The 22027-nt window shown below is 36.6% G+C and overlaps 1 protein-coding gene across 1 annotated transcript in view; it reads right to left on the bottom strand.

The window, feature by feature from the left end:
* PTPRZ1 (protein tyrosine phosphatase receptor type Z1) overlaps positions 1 to 22027 on the bottom strand; it is a 1642174-nt gene that overhangs the window by 1364073 nt on the left and 256074 nt on the right. Inside the window, exon 2 of the mRNA XM_044088744.1 lies at positions 12411 to 12476. Coding sequence (XP_043944679.1) covers positions 12411 to 12476 — 66 coding nt within the window. The remainder of the gene's footprint in view (positions 1 to 12410; positions 12477 to 22027) is intronic.

Genomic DNA, 22027 nt, shown 5'->3' with positions numbered 1-22027 from the left:
AGAAGGAAAATAGACAAAGATAAACAGGGCTGTATACTTCGAACTGGTGAGGAGGGCAATGCTTAGATGCATACATACAGAGGGTAAACAAATAGTGATGGGGAGGCCTGGAAAATAATGGTGATGGGGAGGCCTGAAAAACAAACAAGGAATGGGGAATGGCACATAACACACACTAGGATGGGAAACAGATGGATCATTTCATGGGAGTGGAGTGGGAATGAAAATCAAACCAGGAACGGATATGAATCAGGCAGCAACTATAATTGCCAAAAAAGAAGAATGAATATAAAGAAAATGACCAAAAGAAAAGGAAAGACATTTGGAAAGTCCATAAGTACAGTGGTAAATATCAAAACCTTCTAGAACAACCACATTGACCAAAAGTTGATGCAGCAATGGTTAAGGAGAGGTGAATTTAATCCAAAAGATGAAAGACTAATATAAGCAGCCCTAGACGATGGGTTAGGTACTTATTGGTTTACAAAGTATGCTGAAAAAGTGTGAGAAACAGACAAATGTAGGTCCTGCAAAAGATGTCTGGAAACATGTTGCACATCTTGCTCTTGGGTGTGATACATTGAAGGCTGAGGGTCTGCATACAAAATGGCACAATAATGTGGCAAGACTGCTGCATAGAGGATTGTGCAAACACTACAATAGAGAAGTAAATGAAAACCATTGGAATTGTGAGCCACAAATCATGAATCCTTCAACAGAAAAGCCCTCACCCCTCCTGAGAGGTAGGCACAGAGGGGTCTAGTAACTCCTTCGGGTCACATTTAGGACACAATCTTTCATACCCCGCAATCCATATCTGATCTGAAAGCTCTTGTGACCAAGTACCAGATGCAATGGCTAGTGGAGACTGAAGTTATCTGGCCTTCTCATCCATCTCATCCAAAAATGGAACTGTAGAGGGATGACTGAGAGAACTGGAAAACATCATCAATTCACATATGAGAATAGCATCAGTGCAGATGGGAAGCAGACCGACACAAAACTGATTCAAACTCACTGCCTAGACAGGTGCTTCCACCTCCTGTGTCAGCTAATTATACTCTGTTCCTGCTGTTCTGCTGCTAATTATGCATGTGCTATAGCTAAGACAGTAGAAGGTAATGACACTGAAAAATAAGCTTAAAATGAATTTCTAGCTCCCTCTCCTGAATCTCTATCTGCCATTGGTGAAGTAGGTCAGTGTGATGACACTTCAGGTCATTGTATTAATGCCAGATTAATCACCAGAACTGGTAATGTCAGTGGCATCACCCAGCATTCATATCAGCTCATGCCAGATATCCATATTCCTATGGGTCTTCATACTTGTCCAACAGAGCTTCCTGAACTTCATGTGCAGGAAGAACAGAAAAATCCTGTTCTCCCTGGCATACTGCGCTGGGTTTTCATTCCTCCATCACTGAAGTAGCAGTGCCATTCAGTCAGGTTTATCTGAGTAGAAAAATGATAGTCTTGGGTGCCCATATGCATGTTTGTTAATCACTGCAGAGCTAAGATAGGGCTGCCATGCTGAACCGTGGCACTATTATATGCCCATAAGGCTACACTGTGGTATTATAGATATACAGAAGCACATTCCTTTCTAAAACTGCTTTCAAGCTTTTATGAAAAGGTATGACTTCAATATTTTCACTTAAGCAATAGGACACTTCTGTCTTAACGTATACACAGCAATGGTATGGGTCTACTGCTTCCCAGAGGTCCCATGGCCAGGGCTTCATGTTTAACAGGCACGTGCACAGCTCACAACAGCATATTTGAATAGCACATCGAGCACGTGCAGTGATTCACACACAATGACACTAAATGGTTCCATTAGCATAACTCCAAATTATATGGCCCTTACAAGTATGATGTAAAACACTGGAGTTTTTTTCACACAACAGTACTTCCTACTATATGACATTTGAAACATGAATTTTAGCAAAACCTGTGTAGATCTGAAATTTCCCAGAATTATGGAAGATATTCCTGACTGGTGAACTACCCCAGCATAAAAGTGTATACCTATGACAGTGAGGTAGATGTCATAGTGTATGTGTAACTGGAAACATATGATAGCAACATAGTAATGAATCATGGGAATGCATGACAATGAATAATGGAAATGCTTGATACCAGCATGGCACTTAACCATGGGAATGTACAATACTGACATGGCACTGAACTATGAGAATTAATGATACTGGCACGGCACTGAATCATGGGAATGCATGATACTGGTATGGGACTGAAACATCTTCCTGTGACTGGTGGAGTTCAAATCATGGATATAGGAAATGACGGGAAAACATGCTAAAGGATGTGTGTGGTCCCAAGGTCATATTGTGGCATCACTTTAGTAAGTAAAGGGGGGAATGTTGCTTTATGCTGTTGATAACTAAGTGCTTAAAAGAGGAAGGGAGGTTGAGGCAATAGCTATGTGCATCACACAATATACCATATACACCATTAACTGACAGGTTTTGCCCACAGAGCATGGACACTGACATGGCCACATGAGAGTGGAAATGCCTCAAAAAATTCACTAGACAAGAGAATGAAGTGCTGCTGAAGGTCCTGTGCATACCTTGCATGTGTTCAGTGGGCAAAACTGCAAAAAAAAATGTATTATTAGGTTAGAATTGGGAATACCACATGCAGAATGTGAATGTTGTGGATGGCTATAATATACATCTATAACAGATCTGATGAATGGTTACTGACGGGTAATCCAGGCAAAGGAAAAGACACAGGGCAATGTAACAGAGAGGTCTATCATGTGGAGGTGACCCCCAAAACTGGGTCTGTGAGGTTATGGTATTTCTGTTGTCACTCTCCAGCTATGAAAGCAGCCCCACGACACATGCCAACAAGTATGAAGTCAAGGAAATAAACTTAATAAAGGTTCAGCACTTTTGTTTACTCTATATGTGAAGTTCATCAGAGAAAAAATCATGCTTAAAATCCACTGCTACTTGAAATACTCTCCCCTTCCCTCTACCATGTGACAATAAACATCCAATCAACTCTTGGATTAATCAATATACTCATGTTAAGGCAAACCTATCATACAGGTATACACTATACATATTTAATTATATAAATATCTAAAACTTCAGTTAAAATACATTTGGAAAAAATAAAATGTTTAAAAGAATGTGCTTATAAAATAGATATTTACATAAGATATCAAATAATATTTTAATAAATATGTTTGTTAAAAATGCTTATAAAAAATATAAACAAAATCCAGTAGTCTTCGACAAGCAACATACCAATAACCACACATCTGTCATAATTGCGTTGCCCTTAAGACTAAAATACTATTGACAGACCTTTGCCATTACGACCAGGACCTTCTGTAGCATCAAGATATCGTTGCCAACAGAGTGCTCTAAACTCACATGTACTTTCCCATGAACCACCGCCAACATCCTTATTCATCCATTCAAGTATATAAAATAGAAACTTTTTGAAACTTTTACATTGACAGGCATGTTTGCAAAGCACATTTGAAGCATGTTTTCTATGGATGGAATACATATGTTCATAAATTCTAGAACGTCAACATCTTTCTGTTTTGCCCCTCATATTTAAGTGTGGCTTAAATGTAAGAGCTGAACTGGAACCAACCGTCTATTTATTAGTAAGGGAAGGACCAGGTTAGTAATGTCCTTTAAATACACTATAGCAGACTCCACTTGATGTTTGAAGTGACTGATTAACCGAGGTTCACCTGCATATGTCCTTCTAGGCACATGAAACAACTTACACAATAAGGTATGTCAGCATATCAGTGTGCATGTCACAGAAGATTATAGAGGTGTTTATGTGTGTGTGTGTGTGTGTGTGTGTGTGTGTGTGTGTGTGCGTGTGTGTGTGTGTGTGTGTGTGTGTGTGTGTGTGTGTGTGTGTGTGTGTGTGTGTGTGTGTGTGTGTGTGTGTTATCTGTTCATGCCTTCACAGGTTACAATGTTGGAGGCTGGCATGAGAAGAAAATGGAAGGTTGACATCTACAGGGGACCTGATGCTTACATACAAGTGGCATGGACTGATGATACAATAGAACTGCAGGAGGGAATGGGTTACCTATGCACACCATTATAGAGGTGCCTGTGGAAATACAAGCAGAGCACACAGCATGACTAGTACATGACAGATGTTCTCTGTCCTCACGGGTTCTACCTGTGTCCACATCTGACACAGCATCTGATATATGCAATACCATAGAGTTGAGAACACCACTATACAGGATAAAGGTGGAGCTCAGTGGCACTGCCATAGGTATATAGGTAAGTACTAGCCTAACCTCCTTTGCAGGCCATTCTAAGCTTAGTCAGTTTCCCTTCAAAGGTGAGAATCAAACACTGCACCTTGTATTTGTGATGCAAATATCTTAAGCATTACACCAACCCCCAACATGTGATTCCAGGACTGTTTCTCATGTGGCTATTACACTCATAATTAACCAATGGTTGTGCAGATTAGTGATCCAAATACAGACACTTGCTACTCACAGCATTATAGAGATAGTGAATGGGCTGTGTGACTTGTGGGATGATGTCGACTAACTGCACAGTGACATAACATTTAGGGGCAAGGAGCACACAGTCCCACTGATGCCATTGTCAGTAATCTTTGTCTCCATAGAAGTCTCCATGAGATACACTGCAAACACCATCCAGTCTGCCTCCACAAGCCATGAAGTATATGGCTGTGGGAGCATCCATTTGCAGCATAGTCAGCTACAACTTTAAACGCCTTTAACGAGAGTGCAACACTGACAGCTGTGGGCATATGGCTTACCACCTTCGATTAAGGAAGTTGCCCATGTCATTGGTAACAGCACACACATATATGTAATAAAATGCTCACATGGTATTGTTTCTTTTCCCTTCTGTCCAAGCAAACCATATATGTCCTCTGTGTGTCATATTATAATATCTGGGAAATGGTTTAGGATTCATGAAACTGATGACTGCATTATCTTTAAAATGCCTCTATAGGTTACTGGAAAGTCCCTGTAGTTAAGATGGTTAAGAGTGCATATACCATTGTATCCACAGGAACAGGCATATCACCCATCTACTTCGGTTCCATTTCTAGGTGACATAGTTTGACTAGTCCCTTTAGTGTAGTATGTCTCTCCAAAGATGGTCCACATGCTATCATTCTGTGTTTAGGTGGTATGCAAGGTGGTGTCTGTACTTCCAAAAGTGGCCCAGATAACCATGAGGTGCAACAATACAAACACAGGTTCTGATATAAGCTCCTACCACATTCTGCTGCTACTCCTGGCTAATGAGTATGGTGCACAACATGAGTCAAGGCATTCAAAATGTGTTTGCATCACCACTGGTTTATGTGTTGCTCAGTCCAATGTCTGGGGTTTCTTCACTGCAAAATCCATGTGGCTCATTTGCATGACATTTCTCATTTCCATGTCATTGTGCACTCACTAATATTTGTTGCATATTTAAACATTTCTGCACAGCAGTGCTGTCTCTGCCTTGGAAATGTGCTCTCACCCTGTGCATGGTCTCTGGATATTGGATTCACTCCCATGGTCTTCAGCACCTCAGGCAATGAGTGCCCTTCAACACTCGTTTCCTTAGCAGGTACAGGTTTTATGTAATTAGGTTGCTAGCCCGAGGCCCAACCCTCCTCAGAGGGTGCACCACACACTTGCATGGAGACACTAACACCTAGGGCCAATTTAAAGTTTCCAATCCATCTACTTAATGCTTTTGGAATGTGGGAGGAACCTGGAGCACCTGGAGGAAACCCACATGAACACATGGAGGACATGCAGACTCCACACAGAAGGCACACCAGCCGAGAATCAAACCGGAGAACCTCTTGCTGTGAGGCGACAGTGCTAAACACTTCACCACTGCACCATCTGCATGGCCTTTACTCATACAAATTTGCTTAGCACAGTTCACTAAATCTCTCTGAATTCAAACCTAGTTTTATGCCTGTTGTTTCAGTCTTCTGTTGTCTGGTATTCTGACACCCTGCATTTGAGATAACATATCAGATGAATCTATGTATTATTTGTTTGCAAGAATTCAGGTTTAATATTTTTAATAGTGATGGTAATTAGTTTTAATGATAACAAGACAGCTTCTAAATGCTTCTTTTTTATATCCCTTGATTCCAGAAGCTGCTTTCAATAGGCAGAAAAGCCATCACAGATGTTTCATGACCAGTTTCATTCTGTATACTTGAAGATCTAATTTCCATTAATGAAAGCAATATTTTATTGATATAAAGCTGCACATTTTTATGAGGAACTCTTTTTTACAAGTCTCCTCATCCTTTCTCATTTATACTATGTAGAGTCATGTATACTCCTGCAGCAAATGTAACTGGAACTCACTCAGGCAGGCAACTCCATATTGGCATTGCTTTCGCTCATTCTAGTATTACTTGAAATAAGAACTTCATGTTACACTGAGCGGGTTATATCAAGGCCAGTATAGTATAGTGCAGTGCAAGTAAAACTGGAAAATTAGAAAGGACATTTTTGGCCATATGTCCGTAAGTCAGTTTTAGTACTGATTGCATGCCCTCTTCATTAATATAAATTCTCACTCTGCAGGAGTCTATTTTTTTGCTTGTCTTGTTGTTCTATAATTGCAAACAATACAAGTCCCTCACTTTGCAGGCCATCCCAACTCCGGCGGTGCCCACTTTTGTCTAATGCTGGAAACAGCCCATTACCACACTCTTTTTAGAAATTTCCATTAACAGTTTAGGTTGTCTTTAAGGACATACACTATCAGTGTTGATATTTAAAACCAGTGTAGTAAATATAACCTGTTACTTAACCACTCATTTCTTTGGCTGGTGTAAGTTTGATTTTACTCCGCCACCTTATCTGCTTACCTATCCAAAGTGTGAAACTCAATACTGCAAGTCCAAAAAATTAAAAAAAAAAGTAAATGCAATTGTAAACAGAAAAAAATGTAAGCCGTTAAACTTTTTGCTATACATTTAATGCATTTTTGCAATGAAAGCAAACCCCTGCGCTGCCATATATATATCGGTCTACTTCTAATGATCGACTGTCACATAGGCGACTTTCAAATAACCGAGACAAAAAGAATGAAAATGTAGAAATTTGATAGGAAGCTTTTCACGAGGCTAAGTAAACACTTGGCTGACTGTTAATGAATCTAATACCAAGGTAAGTATAATCCACCTAGGTGGGGTGCTACACCCCTCACACCCCCCCTAACTAAATATACCAACTGCAGGATCGCACTGCAGTGGAGGACAGGGCATGTCATTCAAGTGTTCACTTACCCTCGTAAAAAGCTGCCGTTCAGGTTTCTGCATTTTCATTCTTTTCGTCTCGGTTATTTGAAAGTTGGCTATGTGACAGTCAATCATTAGAAGCAGACCCATACATATATATATATATATATATATATATATATATATATATATATATATTCCATGATCACTATACCTTGAAGAAAGAGAGATATTTCAGAGATAGCACAGTCTCAGAAACAGTATGCATCCCCTTGTTTGCACTTATAGTCTCACTGTATTGAGGATCATGATTCAGGCTGATGAACTTTCAGTGAAAAATCACCTTTTATGAATTCCCTGTCAGAAGAAAAACTGCACAGTATGTTATTGCTATTGATGTCCAAAAACAATGCGACTGATCCATTACCACACATACTGCCACTCCAGCAATCCAAATAGGTATATGTGTACCAATGAATAAATACACACACATGCACTATTATATGTACTTATAACATCACATAATCCTTCTTAAACTAGTGATTTCCATTCCCTCTTGAAAACTTAAAGTAAGGCAAAATGTGCACTTCTGGTGTAGTTTAAATTATTAGTTAATTTTAATACGTGTTCCTGCTTAATGATGTACATTTACAATACATTCTTATATTTTATTCACAGATGTATGATCTTCTGCCTGGCCATACACTCGTTTCTGTTTGAAAGGCATGATTTTATAATTGCTATGAAAAATTACCTTGAAGAAATGAATGACTTGAGTTGATTTTTAATTCAGTTTTACCTTAATGAAAAATATTCAACAAAAAATGACTGGAAGAAAAAAAAAACACTTCCGGAAGAAAAAAAAAACACTCCCCTTCCATTACTCTAAATAGCAAATGTATAAGCAACTTGGAAATCATCATATCTCAAATGAAGAAATAAAACTCCCACTTGCAATGATCTTGAATGACAGAATTTCCATGGTTCTGAATAATACAAATACCTCTGCTCTTTTGTACAATTAAGTTCATAGATCCCATTCAAATCAAATGGATCTTTTTTGATCCAGTCTGCATTCAATATATGTATACTTGAAATAACATAAAAATACCAGTTATGAGCATGCGTATAATTCTTCTGCTCCCAACCACATAATATCATATTTATCAATTTTTAAAATGTTAACACTTCTTCCATATTAACATAACTTTTTTTGTTTTTAAGGAAATTTCATAGTAACTGGTTTCACTCATTAACAAGTAAGAAATGAATAATTTAGAACTTTTCTTTAATGATCTAGGATTATAAGAAAGTATGCTGAAAACCTGAAATAAAAATGTAAAAAAAACCCCAAAAAAACAACAGTGATATAAATATATAGGGAATATTATGAGATCACATTAATAATAAGGAATATTACGAGATCACATTAATATTAATAACAGGGAATATTATGAGATCACATTAATAATAGGGAATATTACGAGAGCACATTAATAACAGGGAATATTATGAGATCACATTAATAACGGAATATTATGAGATCACATTAATAATAGGGAATATTTTGAGATCACATTAATGGAATATTATGAGATCACATTAATAATAGAGAATATTACGAGATCACATTAATAACGGAATATTATGAGATCACATTAATAATAGGGAATATTACAAGATCACATTAATAGGGAATATTATGAGATCACATTAATAACAGGGAATATTATGAGATCACATTAATAATAGGGAACATTACGAGATCACATTAATAACAGGGAATATTATGAGATCACATTAATAATAGGGAATATTATGAGATCACATTAATAATGGAATATTATGAGATCACATTAATAATAGGGAAAATTACGAGATCACATTAATAACAGGGAATATTATGAGATCGCATTAATAATAGGGAATATTATGAGATCACATTAATAATGGAATATTATGAGATCACATTAATAATAGGGAATATTATGACATCACATTAATAACAGGGAATATTATGAGATCATATTAATAATAGGGAATATTACAAGATCACATTAATAATAGGGAATATTATGAGATCGCATTAATAATAGGGAATATTACGAGATCACATTAATAATGGAATATTATGAGATCACATTAATAATAGGGAATATTACGAGATCACATTAATAACAGGGAATATTATGAGATCACATTAATAATAGGGAATAGTACAAGATCACATTAATAACAGGGAATAATATGAGATCACATTAATAATAGGGAATATTATGAGATCACATTAATAACAGGGAATATTATGAGATCACATTAATAACAGGGAAAATTACGAGATCACATTAATAACAGGGAATATTATGAGATCACATTAATAATAGGGAATATTACAAGATCACCTTAATAATATTGACAGGGCTACATTTCTTATCATTCATCATTATTTAGTATGGACATTCCTTCTCAGCGCACTAAAAATTCAAATAACATGTTAACATGTTAATCAACTGACCATTGCCCATAAATTACTTTATCAACCTGCCAAAACACCCATCCTAACTAACCTTATTCACCCCTACAATAACCTGAAGTCCCTAAGATCTTCTGAAAAACTTCTTGTAAATATCAATAAATCAAACAATAGAGCTGGAGACTCTCTCTTCTCTAACACTGTTGGGAAAACCTGGAACCTACTTCCCTCTGAACTTTCCACTCTTCCCTCTATAGCTCTGTTTAAAAATAAACTTAAGCTCTTCCTTAAAGCACATTGGATGCACCCCTGTACTAAACCTGACTGAACAATGCTCTCGCCACTTGATGCAACCCCACCTTCACATCTCTGCAACAATCTCTTTTTAACAACTACCGTTCTACCTCTCCCACACAGTCTTACCTATTTGTGTACTCACTAAAAAGGGACATGCGTTACTACTTGATTTTTTTAATCACCTTTAACTCCATTTTACTTTCCTTTTATTCTTCCTTTCCTATCTACAATTATATTATATAAGTTCTGCTATTAATCCTTTTGAACATCTAAGTCTTGTCAATATTTTGTATTTGTTTTTTATACTCTATATACCTATGACCACTTATATTGTGTTCGTAATGATGAATGTAATTGCATCTGATATATGTACTTCTGTAGATGTGTACTTTAGTGAATCTGTTTTGGCGCTTATCTCCCCGGGCCTCTACTGAAAATGGACATGTATCCAGCTAGACTAGCCCGGTCAACAAATGCAAAATAAAATAAAAATAAAAAATTTTTATTTTTGCTTTTTGCAGGTAATTTACTGCCCGATATAAAACGTATCTAATGAAACATGAAATCAACAAAGTCCTACTTTCTTCTATTAAAAAAAAACAACAAAAAACACAACCTTCACACTTTAGAAACAGGGTGACACAAAGCACAGCAAAAGCAGGAAAACAGACTATGCTGTGCACTAAAGAGGGTATTGCCAGCATATAATATTTTATTGAAAAGGTTAAGTTTTCAGTTTACTAGAGACAAAAAGTGTTCAGAGTCAAAATATGAAATCTAAATCTAAATAACATGATAAAAGGAAATAGAAAATGCAATGAGAAGTATAGTTTTAAAACGTTACTTCTGCTTTTCCCTGTTCTTGAGGCCTTGCAAGTGTACTAGAGAAAGCATTCAATGAGCAAAAGGGAGCATCTTTCATTCGTGCAAGTGCTATTGCCCCTCTAGGAATCCTTCAAGCTCGCAGATAAATGCCTGGATTTGGAGTTACCAACCATTAATTGCAAAACAACAAAGCATGCATCGGCATTACCCACCAGTGATTTCATTAATGAAATTCGGAAAAAGTGCAATACTGAGTGCATTATTTATAAGCACACTTACACAAACATGCAACACATTTTATTAATGCAAAGTAAATACAAATACCAAATTAATATCAGGTCATCTACAATATAAGGAACAGGAGGAGGAGAACTAATAAGAACTAATGAGAATAACTAAATATGTTAATGAGTATTAACTGCAGAATGAGTACAATCAAAGCACTGAACAAACTCTCCTTATCTCTAGTGGTTACTTTGTTGTGTTAGGGTACATATTAGTTAAAATTCATTAATCGATTTGATCATGTCAAGCAAATATTTAACAATCCCAAGTACCTTAGACTGTAACTAATAAAATGGATAACAATGGATGCCATTATTTACAACAACTTTTATGTTATCACCATCTGTCTTTGCTGAAAAGGGTCTTTAAATCAGTAATTTTAGGTTCATAGGTTAATACTAAGCTAGCTGCCCTTGTGAGCCATTGTAAGCCTAGCCAATTATCCCTTGTGAGACTCAAGCCCTGCACCTTGTGTTTGTAAGGCAAACACCTTAACCATTAGGCCACCCTCCCAACCCTAAGATAAACAGCCTTGCAGGACTTGAACCCAGGACCCTATACACTACAGTCACAGAAGTTAACCACCAAGCCATCATTTTAAATGCTTAGCCAATGAGAAATGCCAATAATAAGACAAATAAAAATAAATAAAAGCACACATATGATAAGAAATGGAGGAAAATGCCACTTCAGGGAAGAAAAGTAGTAATGAAACATGAAGTGGCGAAACAATAGGAAGAAGCATATTCAGAAAGTGAAATAAGCCAAGACATACACAATGCAGTTATTTTTTTCCTCAAGTCAATAGAAAAGAAATTTGAGCAAATGAATATTGCCTTTATGGCTGTTGCAGTCAACGTACTTGTCAAGAAGCTATTTTTATGTGTGCTTTCAATTAATGCTAAATATTAATGTATCTGCTTCCAGCATTGAATACTTTAGATCTTTTTTTATACCAAGCAAAATGGTAAACAAACCTGTAACAAAAGGGCAATGCATGTGGTTTATGTACAGGGAGTCCTCATCTAAGAAGAATTCTTCTCATATACGCTATTATGCAAAACTCAGTAAACTGTTGACTAATATTCTATTGATTTGGCTTGTAATCCAGCAAAATTCCATCATTAGGAGTATATATATTCATCCATTGCTGTCAAGTCAAAAATGTTTGTGGTTCTGACAACAGTCTACGTGTATTTTAATCTTTTCTGCAAATTATTACAAAATTGTAAAATAGTATATCTAATCATAATGGTTAACTCACCTGTATAGGACCAGTCGGCTTCCTTAAAGTTACGATGAGATCGAAAATATCCTTCTGAGACATCCACTGTAATCACAAAACAAAATCCTAAATTAATGATTATACATAAAAATGCACTGATTTCTCACTTTTTCATTTCCTCTTAAAGAGTTTTTTTTTTATCTCAAGACATTATTTTCTCTAATGTAGAATAGCAACAGTATTATACTTAGCAGTTAAGGAAGTGGAAGTACACTGGGAAATCATTCACAAAGCTTGCACATTCAGTGACCCTCTGGCAAATCTGTATATTATTTCATGTATGAAGGTTTCACAGGCACAAGTAATATGATGTCATGATTTATTTGAGACAGAAACACTTTGATAATTGGAAATGAATTAATTCAAATGAGATCAAGAGGCCTAAAGCTATGACTACACAGTACACTATGTGGACTGTAAGGAAATGTGAAGTAAAGGATAGTGTGTGAAATGCAATCGGTGCAACAAAAAAGACGTGCATCTGTGTAATAAATTAACTTTCACATCTTTCTTTTTTAATAACATTAGACTTCAGAAGACCGAAACATATAGGACACTGGAATGTGTAAATACAAACCTCATTGCATTCAGTTTGGGTAAAACTTCTAAAGATGTGTCATTGGTAACCTTTTGCGTATTACATATCTGTTTATTTTATTTATTGACATTTGTTAATCGGGTAGTGTCTGATTGGGCCATGAGCCAGTTTTCAGCAGAGACCCAGGTAAAAAAGCTCCACAACTAATAATAATAATACAATACAATCAGCAAGATCAAAATTTATACAATTGTGGTATGAAGTTAACTACGGTAAGCTAAGAAAAATTATAGAGATAACATAAAACTTAGAGCATATAATGTAGTATTGTGTAGATAGAGTAGATTGACAACTAAGTCACAAAAAACAAAAATTCAGGAGATAGTCGCATTGCTTAATTACAGAGATCATTGATCATTGCAGTGCTTGAAAGTCTAACAGGACTTGTGCCAAAAGTTTAAACTGTTATGGAGAAAAAAAGGAATTATGCTAAATAACAGGATGTGAAGGCTGGAAAGGTAGTAGGAGGGGGGTAAAAATTATTCGGGAGCAGTACAGGGGCAGAAGCAGGTGGTTTTCAGGTATTCTTTGTTTTTTGTTTTAAAGGTACAACAGTTGGGGCAGTCTTGAATTGTTGACGATGTAACTATACTTAGGTTACAATGAGAAGAAAAGCTGGACAGTTTTTTAATATTTTAATATATTTGAGCCCCCTGTAATACTTCAAATGAACTAAATCTGCACATTTCATGGGCAATACAATTAAAACAGAAACCGGAAAAAAATGCATACATATTTATACTAAAACCCAGAAGACACATGGCAGTCATAGCAGGTTTCTGCCATTTTATAATAAAACTGTGACAATAACTAGCCTAGACATTTGATACAGTTACATTTGCTCAGACCAGGTAGGTATGGTTAGATTTCAGCACATTTAAGGTATTCTTTGGTCAAAAAGAATATAAACTATGAACTAAGCACTATCTGAGCTATCTAGTCTATCTTGTGTTGCCTACACAAGAGTCTTCTAGAGTACCGGACAAAGTAAACATATGAACGTGTACTTCTATCTGCTACCTACATATAATACTTGGAAAGGTTATGAAACATACTAAAATATCTGAAGCCATAGTTTTGAGAAGAAAAGACTTTAAGGTATTTTATATCTTACTACAGCTTGCTTTCTGCTGAACGTCTAATGCGATGAAAACACTCTGGAGTGCTGGCAAATAAACTGACAAATAAAAATAGCAGCAAAAGTAACATTTATAAGGATTCGAGAATATCAGGCATTTTAACTGAAAATTCCTTATATTTGCTACATTCAAAACAGAGTGTGACCCATATCATGATTAATACATTGTCTTATATAAAGTATTATCAATTCTAGACAGATACACACACACACACACACACACACACACACACACACACACACACACACACACATTGTGAGGATATTTATTTAGTTGGTAATTAGGTGAGTGAGTTGGTCATTGACCCTTTCAGTCATGACCCACTTTGAGGTTATAAATATTACAGACTTATGACGTTAAATATGATTAAAATAACTGTCTTTGAATCCGCATCATGGTAGTAAATGACTATCACTTAAGTTAAGAAAAAAACAAAAAGAATCCATTGTACTCATTGGCCTTTACTTAGCATAATCAACTCCAAGGCCATTGTCCTTCAGGAAAAGGGGAACATCCCATTTACCCAGTAAGCAGCTCATTTAGAAAGAGTGACATTTGTACTGAACGACAGTAAGAGCGGTGGCTTTTCAACATTCATTGAATGCTATGTGGCAAACTTCTTATTTATTTTGGTTTTGGTCTGTTATTTCCACATTAATAAATCCTCTGAATATGGCTAGCAGTCAGTGATTTTTTAAAGAGGAATATCTCAGTAATTGAGATATCTGCTGCTATCCATTGTCTCCGATTGTGGAAAATATTTGTCTTGAAACGCTGGCTAATTGTATGTGCAACCAGTTGATCCACCCCTTTGGCTCTGTCCTTCCAGCCAAAGTTTGAATACAGAAGGATTATTTTTCCTCAAGATATAAAAAGTTAAATTTTTTTCTCCATTCATATGATCATATACAATAATTCTGGGTGTGCATGCGTGTGTGTTGTTTGTGTCTGTGTTTCATTTGTGCAGGTGTGTGTGTGTGTGTGTGTGTGTGTGTGTGTGTGTGTGTGTGTGTGTGTGTGTGTGTGTGTGTGTGTGTTTGTGTTGTGTGTGACTGTGTTTCATTTGTGCAGGTGTGTGTGTGTGTGTGTGTGTGTGTGTGTGTGTGTGTGTGTGTGTGTGTGTGTGTGTGTGTGTGTGTGTGTGTATGTATGTGTGTGAGTGTGTTTGTGTTGTGTGTGTCTGTGTGTGTGTGTGTGTGTGTGTGTGTGTGTGTGTGTGTGTGTGTGTGTGTGTGTGTGTGTGTGTTTCATTTGTGCAGGTGTGTGTGTGTGTGTGTGTGTGTGTGTGTGTGTGTGTGTGTGTGTGTGTGTGTGTGTTATAACCATTTTCTTTTAAGAAAGGACTGCAGTAGTAAAACTATTTTACATATTATTTATTCCATCTAAAAGAAATGCAGCAGTTGTTCAGAATTTTTAGTGAAAAGCAATGATTATGTTCTTCCTTGTTTATGCAACAAAGCCTGGTGTTGAATTTCCACTGGTTTAGTAGTGGCAGCAAGTTCCATTAAGAAACGTCAGTTGCAATGGTTCATCCAAGAGAATTTAGCTATCTTCAACTGTATGACCCACATACACGTATCACTCGTGACACCCATTGCCTATGCCCCCCAAAACAAATTTACTACTATCATAGAAACACTCCTGTTTCTATTTACCCACCTCTCTCCCATAGTGCTTTGGACTATGGCTGCTCTTACCTAGACCCTCCTAACAGGACCTCTAAGTCATCCATGAGCAAAACTCCCTCTTCCATTGACCCCTGCAATCTTCTTACATACATCACAATCAGATTAATAATTATCTCTCCTCACAACATCACAATCAAATTAATAATTATCTCTCCTCACATCACAATCAGATTAATAATTATCTCTCCTCACAACATCACAATCACATTAATAATTATCTCTCCTCACAACATCACAATCAGACTAATAATTATCTCTCCTCACAACATCACAATCCAATTAATAATTATCTCTTCTCACAACATCACAATTAGATTAATAATTATCTCTCCTCACAACATCACAATCACATTAATAATCTCTCCTCACAACATCACAATCAGACTAATAATTAATTATCACTCCTCACAACATCACAATCAGACTAATAATTATCTCTCCTCACAGCCTTCCCTTCATATTGTTCTACTGCTAACACCAACTATCCTCAATCTTTCGAAATTCATACAAAATTAAATCAGTACTTTTTGCTTAATTACCTTTTCTTTACCAAACCTACTCTACACTCTTAACAGACCCGTTCATCATGTTAATTCATCCTCATGCATATAAATATCCACCACATCTATACCCTTAAACAGGTCTATATCACAACATCAAACTTCCAAAACATCGACCGCCATAAGGTTGAACTTGGAAGTTTGAAATGTGATATGACTAAAAGCTCAGAACAGCGATTTTTTTTCCCAGGGAAAAAAATCGCTGTTTCGAGAAACACACACACAACACACCACAAACCATTTCTAATGTGGGGGTGAAGCCCCCCACACACCCTCTACTTAAATATACCAACTCTGAGATTGCACCACAGTGAAGGAAATAGCAAAGCCGCGGAAACAGCCCATCGACTTCTTTCCCTGGGAAAGAAGTCGATGTTCTGCTGCTTCGATATTTTTAGCTTTCGATCTTCCAAGTTTGACCTTATGGTGGTCGATGTTTTGGACATTTGATGTTACAGTATAGACCCCCTTAAACACCCACACATCCCAAAATCAGCCAGAAGCCTACAGACTAAACATAATCTTTTATGCTACATTTCAGCTACTTTGTCCAAATAAGCCCTCCCTACTTCCTGTCCTATCTACTTCCTCTAGCCTTCAAACCCCTCTACTTCTTACATTCCCCTACATTTCCTCATACCAGCACCTCTTCTCCTACTTACACTTTTTAATATGTTACCAACATCCATTACTCTCACAGTTCCAACATAAACTCTTATGATGTGTCTTCCAAGCAAAATACTTCTGAATCTTATCTCCTAGTCACATCCTATTTATACAAGCACTCATATCCTGCTATTCTAATTCAATTATCCAAAGAAACATCCATTTGCTCACAAATTGGGTTTTAAACATAAAACCATGCAAAAATACCTCTACCCATACTATCATGCCTCCATACCCATAAAACTTAGTGGTGACATCTACCCAAACCCAGGCCAAAGTCAGCATATTTAGGCAGCAGACAGTATATCTCCTTCAGCTCCTTTATAGCTACCACCTGACCTACAGTCCCACCCCGGCCTTCATATATACTGTGCTAACTTATGAAGAGTTTATAGCAAAGTCACTGAAGTGCATGCATGGATAGCAATACGCTTTCCACATATCATAGTTGCCATGGAATCCTGGCTCAGCCAGAAAGGAAACAGAAAATAAAGAAATTACCCTGCTGTACTATAACATTATCAGATTACACAAAGTCAAGAAACAAAGGTGGTATTGTCATTATTTTATACAAAAAATACATTACATATCTCCCTTTTCTCCAACATCCTGCCAACTTTCTTTAATTCAGAAATCCTACTTACCATGCTAAAACTAAACGCTCACAAAACAATTATAACCATGGGCATATGCATGCCACGACATAACAATGCTAAACACTGGGAGATATTCTCTGTTGGGCTTCCTCAAAAATCCCTCATGAAAGCATAGTATTGTGTGATATTCATACAATTTGAAAATCCAACCAGTGATATGCATCTCTACAAATCACCAACTTATCACCTCACCAGCTGGATATAACAAAGCCGCAGTCAATCAACCCCGACTGGATACTATAACAAACTTCTTTCTTATACTTAATATCATTTATTTTCCTCTATACTCACCAGTATTTCAGAAAATATAATTTAAAGTCAACAATGACAGTTTTGTTTATAAAATGGAAATGCAGTGAAAATGAATTGCCAAAAAAGATGGTAAAGACTGCCAGAGTCTCTGAGCAGCTTCTGCTTATAAAGCAAAATATGTTATTTTTTTCCATGTTCCCTATAAAAAAGCCATGAGAAAATGCCACCCAGATATGATGAAAGATGTTGGCTTTGCTAGGCTTTAGACCCTCCCTTCATTGTTTCATGTATGAGAGATCTCCACTGTGTCTGTTTTCTAGAGTTAACATGACAGCTGATACCACAAGGTATACCAAATACCCTATTAAGCATTCCACCATAATAGTTTTATGTACAAGCTCTAAAAAAACAATAATATCCACAAACAGCAAGCAAATAGGTACCAAAGCACAAAAACTAGTAATTCACACCAGTACCACTATCAGGCAAAGCAATAAAGCCACGGATACAGTCTTCTGTGAACACTCGTTTATTAAATAGATCCCAAGCAGTTGCAGAACCACAAGCACTGTGGTGCACACAAGTGCTTGTGGTTCTGCAACTGCTTGGAATCTATTTAATAAACGAGTGTTCACAGAAGAATTGATCCGTGGCTTTATTGCTTTGCCTGACAGTGGTACTGGTGTGAACTACTATGTACATGCTCACCTAATCCCCTCAGTTAGTATATCTAATATGGACTCAACAAAAATATTAATTTAGCAAGAATCTTTATTTATAGTAAAATAGTTTAATAAATATTTTCTCATAACTATCCTTTACATAAAGGCAAATAACACATGTTTTTCATCTGTGTTTTTCATGACAAAACTGAAACCTGAAGGAGAGTTTACTCCATACATTTTAATTACAGAGCAAATTCAATTTGCGGAACTAGTGAGTGAAGTTAAATTAAAAGATAATGTTGCGTTATATTTTCAGAAAACAAAGATATTCCTTTTTGTTTTATACTTTGTCCATACAAGTAATAAATCATTGTTAAAATATGAGGACATCAACCAAACTCTAAATATCACAAGAACAACCTACTTCAGTAAACACAAATTAAAAAAGACCCTAAAGGTGTGTATCGCATTTCCGACTGGGGGCATGTTTCGCTGTATGTGAAGTGACACTAAACCAATATGATAGTATTCTATATGTCAGTTATTATTGCCTTTGTTTATCGTGAGAACAACAAAGTTAAGTAGCTGAATCAGCGTTTACTACTGCTGAAATTCAGAAATGACAACAGTGGCATGAACAAGCAAAGAATTGAAAATCTACCCTTCATTATTTTCAACATACCTTTAAAATAAGGTAAATATAAGGACATAGTAAGTCATAGGCAAAGTGAGTGAGAGAAGAAAGGCAGGAAAAGGGTGGCCAGTTAACAAGAAAAGCAAAATTACAATCAATGTTCTAATTAATGCTAATGGTATCTCTGTGGTACAGAGGAATGGGGCTGTAACTGCAACACAGGTGACCACCTCCCCGGTTCAGTTAAAGACCCTTTTATGGGAGTAGCGAAACAGGGAGGGAATGGAGTTAAGGGACAAGGTGTGCTTGCCTCTCAGTGGGGGTGGGTGGGGATTGCATTCACTTAGAGGAATACAGGGGTGTTTAATCTTCCTGCTGCAGACCAATGAGACCACAGCCCATATCATGATGGGTGGAGCAGGGATATATGAGTGGATGTCCTTTTCGGACAGCCCATTTCATGTTCTTTCTCCAGCCCCTTTCTGTGTTACTATAGATTATGAACAGAGAGAAAAGTGGAAAATCTCAGCACACCCTCCCCAATGTCTGCATTAATACTCCTCTTTGTTAATTGCAAGTAGTTGTAGCAAAAAAAAAATAATAATAATACAAAAGACGCAAAATCTAATATAAAGTCAGAGTTATTTAACTATACTTTTTTGATTATGTTAGCAGGGTAATTCCACTGAGCCATGGGCCTTTTTTCAGGGGAGACCCAAAGTATACAAGTGCTGTAATAAAAATATCAATCATTGGTTTTAAGCCGCTACAGAAAATACAATGGTATGCATAACAGTCAGTACTTGGGGGGAGGTCAGCACATATTTAAGGATAATTAATGCATTAAGGAGCAGTTCTGATGATGAATATTTAAAGGGCAGCACTCATGCATTTTAGCAGTCTATTACAGATATTAATGGTAACATTATTAAAAGCCTTATCACCACCTGTACTGCTGGTAGGAGTGTTAACTAGAAGCAAAGCTTTGGAAGATGGTAGGCTTTTTGTAGAGGCACACCATAATAGGCAGGCACCGTAAACAACATGAGATTCAGTTTGCAATAGTCAATGAGGAATACAAAGCTGGTGGCAAGACAGTTTGTGATGAAGTGACATTCAGTGTGGTTGTTGGAACATGTCACCATGCATGTGTTTTCCTTAGTGCTCAGGTATGAACCTTGCAGTACTGCTGTAAACAGATAGCAACCAATTCAAATCAGGCTAACTCAATACAGTATAGGCAAGGATTCTAAAAGTCAGAATGGGGACAAAGGAAGACCTGCATACTACTGCCTTTGCTAAAGGGGTGAGGGGATCCTTAGGATAATAGAGGAACTCCGGTTTAGTGTGAAATTTTTTGAGGTATACTGTTAAGTGAATTTGTCAAATAGCAATCCCATAGACAAGCATGTGTACATTTAACCAGTTAAAGATCAGTTATTGTGCTAATTTCTAGATTATGCCACTAGTACACTGCAAAAAGATTGATGTGCTAAAAGAAGTACCTTACCAAATGTAGAGTGTACATTCCATGGAAGCAACAGATATAACAAAAGACATGCAGATCAGCCTTATTCACTTTCTACTTATATAGAAATGTATAGAGTCTCTTAGTGGTGGAAGAGCAGCTCAGAAACTCACTTAGAGACAGCAGTAACTTACCTATTTGTCTGATGGATAAGAAACACATAAAACAGTGTCTGTTCTCAAAGGAGACAATAACTTCTTTCTGATTCAATGATTTGTACATAGACATGAAGTGCACAAATTAAAGTGAGATACCAAAACAAAAACAAAAGGATGGTATGAATCTGAAGGTGAGAGATCAGGGAACAAGAGAAACAGTGGATACAATTCAGGATAATCCTTGTGGAGAACTTTGTGAAATGAAACTAACACTACTGATGTCACCAAGCAATGCAAATAAAGCAGCAAGAACAATTAATATCTGTTACTCTTTGGGCTCAGAAAAGTAAAGAAAATCACTGAAATGATTTGTAGAGACTCAGATGTGAGTGAGATGAGAAGAATTTATGAAACGAGCAAAGAAATGAATAACTCCAAAAGACACAAGGTAATCAGATGATACCCCATAATGCACCATAACTGAGCAAACGCTTTAAGCTGCATGAGAAAAAAGATGCAACATTAGGGAAAGAAATAGGCTCTATACACACTGTGACAGAATAAGAAAAAAGGAAATCTCTTATTTGGAACACAAGATGGAGAGGGAGACTTGAATGGGGTGAATGTTTTCAATAAATATTTTTGGTTTCTGTGTCATATTGGAAGGTGACCTAGAAAACATAAATTAGAAAAATGGAAAATGGTATTCAGCAATGATCCTCTGTAGGAAATAAAGCTTGGAATTTGTAGGATGAAAGTAACAAAATCCTGTGCATATAACAGAATTCATGCAGAGGTACCAAAGTATTTCACAGACCAAAGCTAACACAATTTTAGTAGCACTGAAAAAGTTAATGTTTAGTGAGTGATTTTTAAACCCTGTTCTAGGGAATGTTGAAGGACAACTCCATCCTCCCATCACCTTTACCTCATCTAGGAGACCACATGCAAAAATGCAATTGTGCAACTAAATATTCATAATATACTAGCTGTCTCTTAATTTTTCTGTTTTCCACTATAGGCTACCTTAGACACCTAATATTCTGCCATGCATTCTGCCAGGGAAATCTCACATTATTTCATTTAGAAACTTGTTAGAACCTGCTTGACAT

This window comes from Protopterus annectens, chromosome 11.part0 (genome assembly GCF_019279795.1).
Source record: "Protopterus annectens isolate FY-2018-M chromosome 11.part0, PAN1.0, whole genome shotgun sequence".
Taxonomy (NCBI): Eukaryota; Metazoa; Chordata; order Ceratodontiformes; family Protopteridae; genus Protopterus; species Protopterus annectens.
This window is presented reverse-complemented; position numbering and strand designations above follow the sequence as displayed.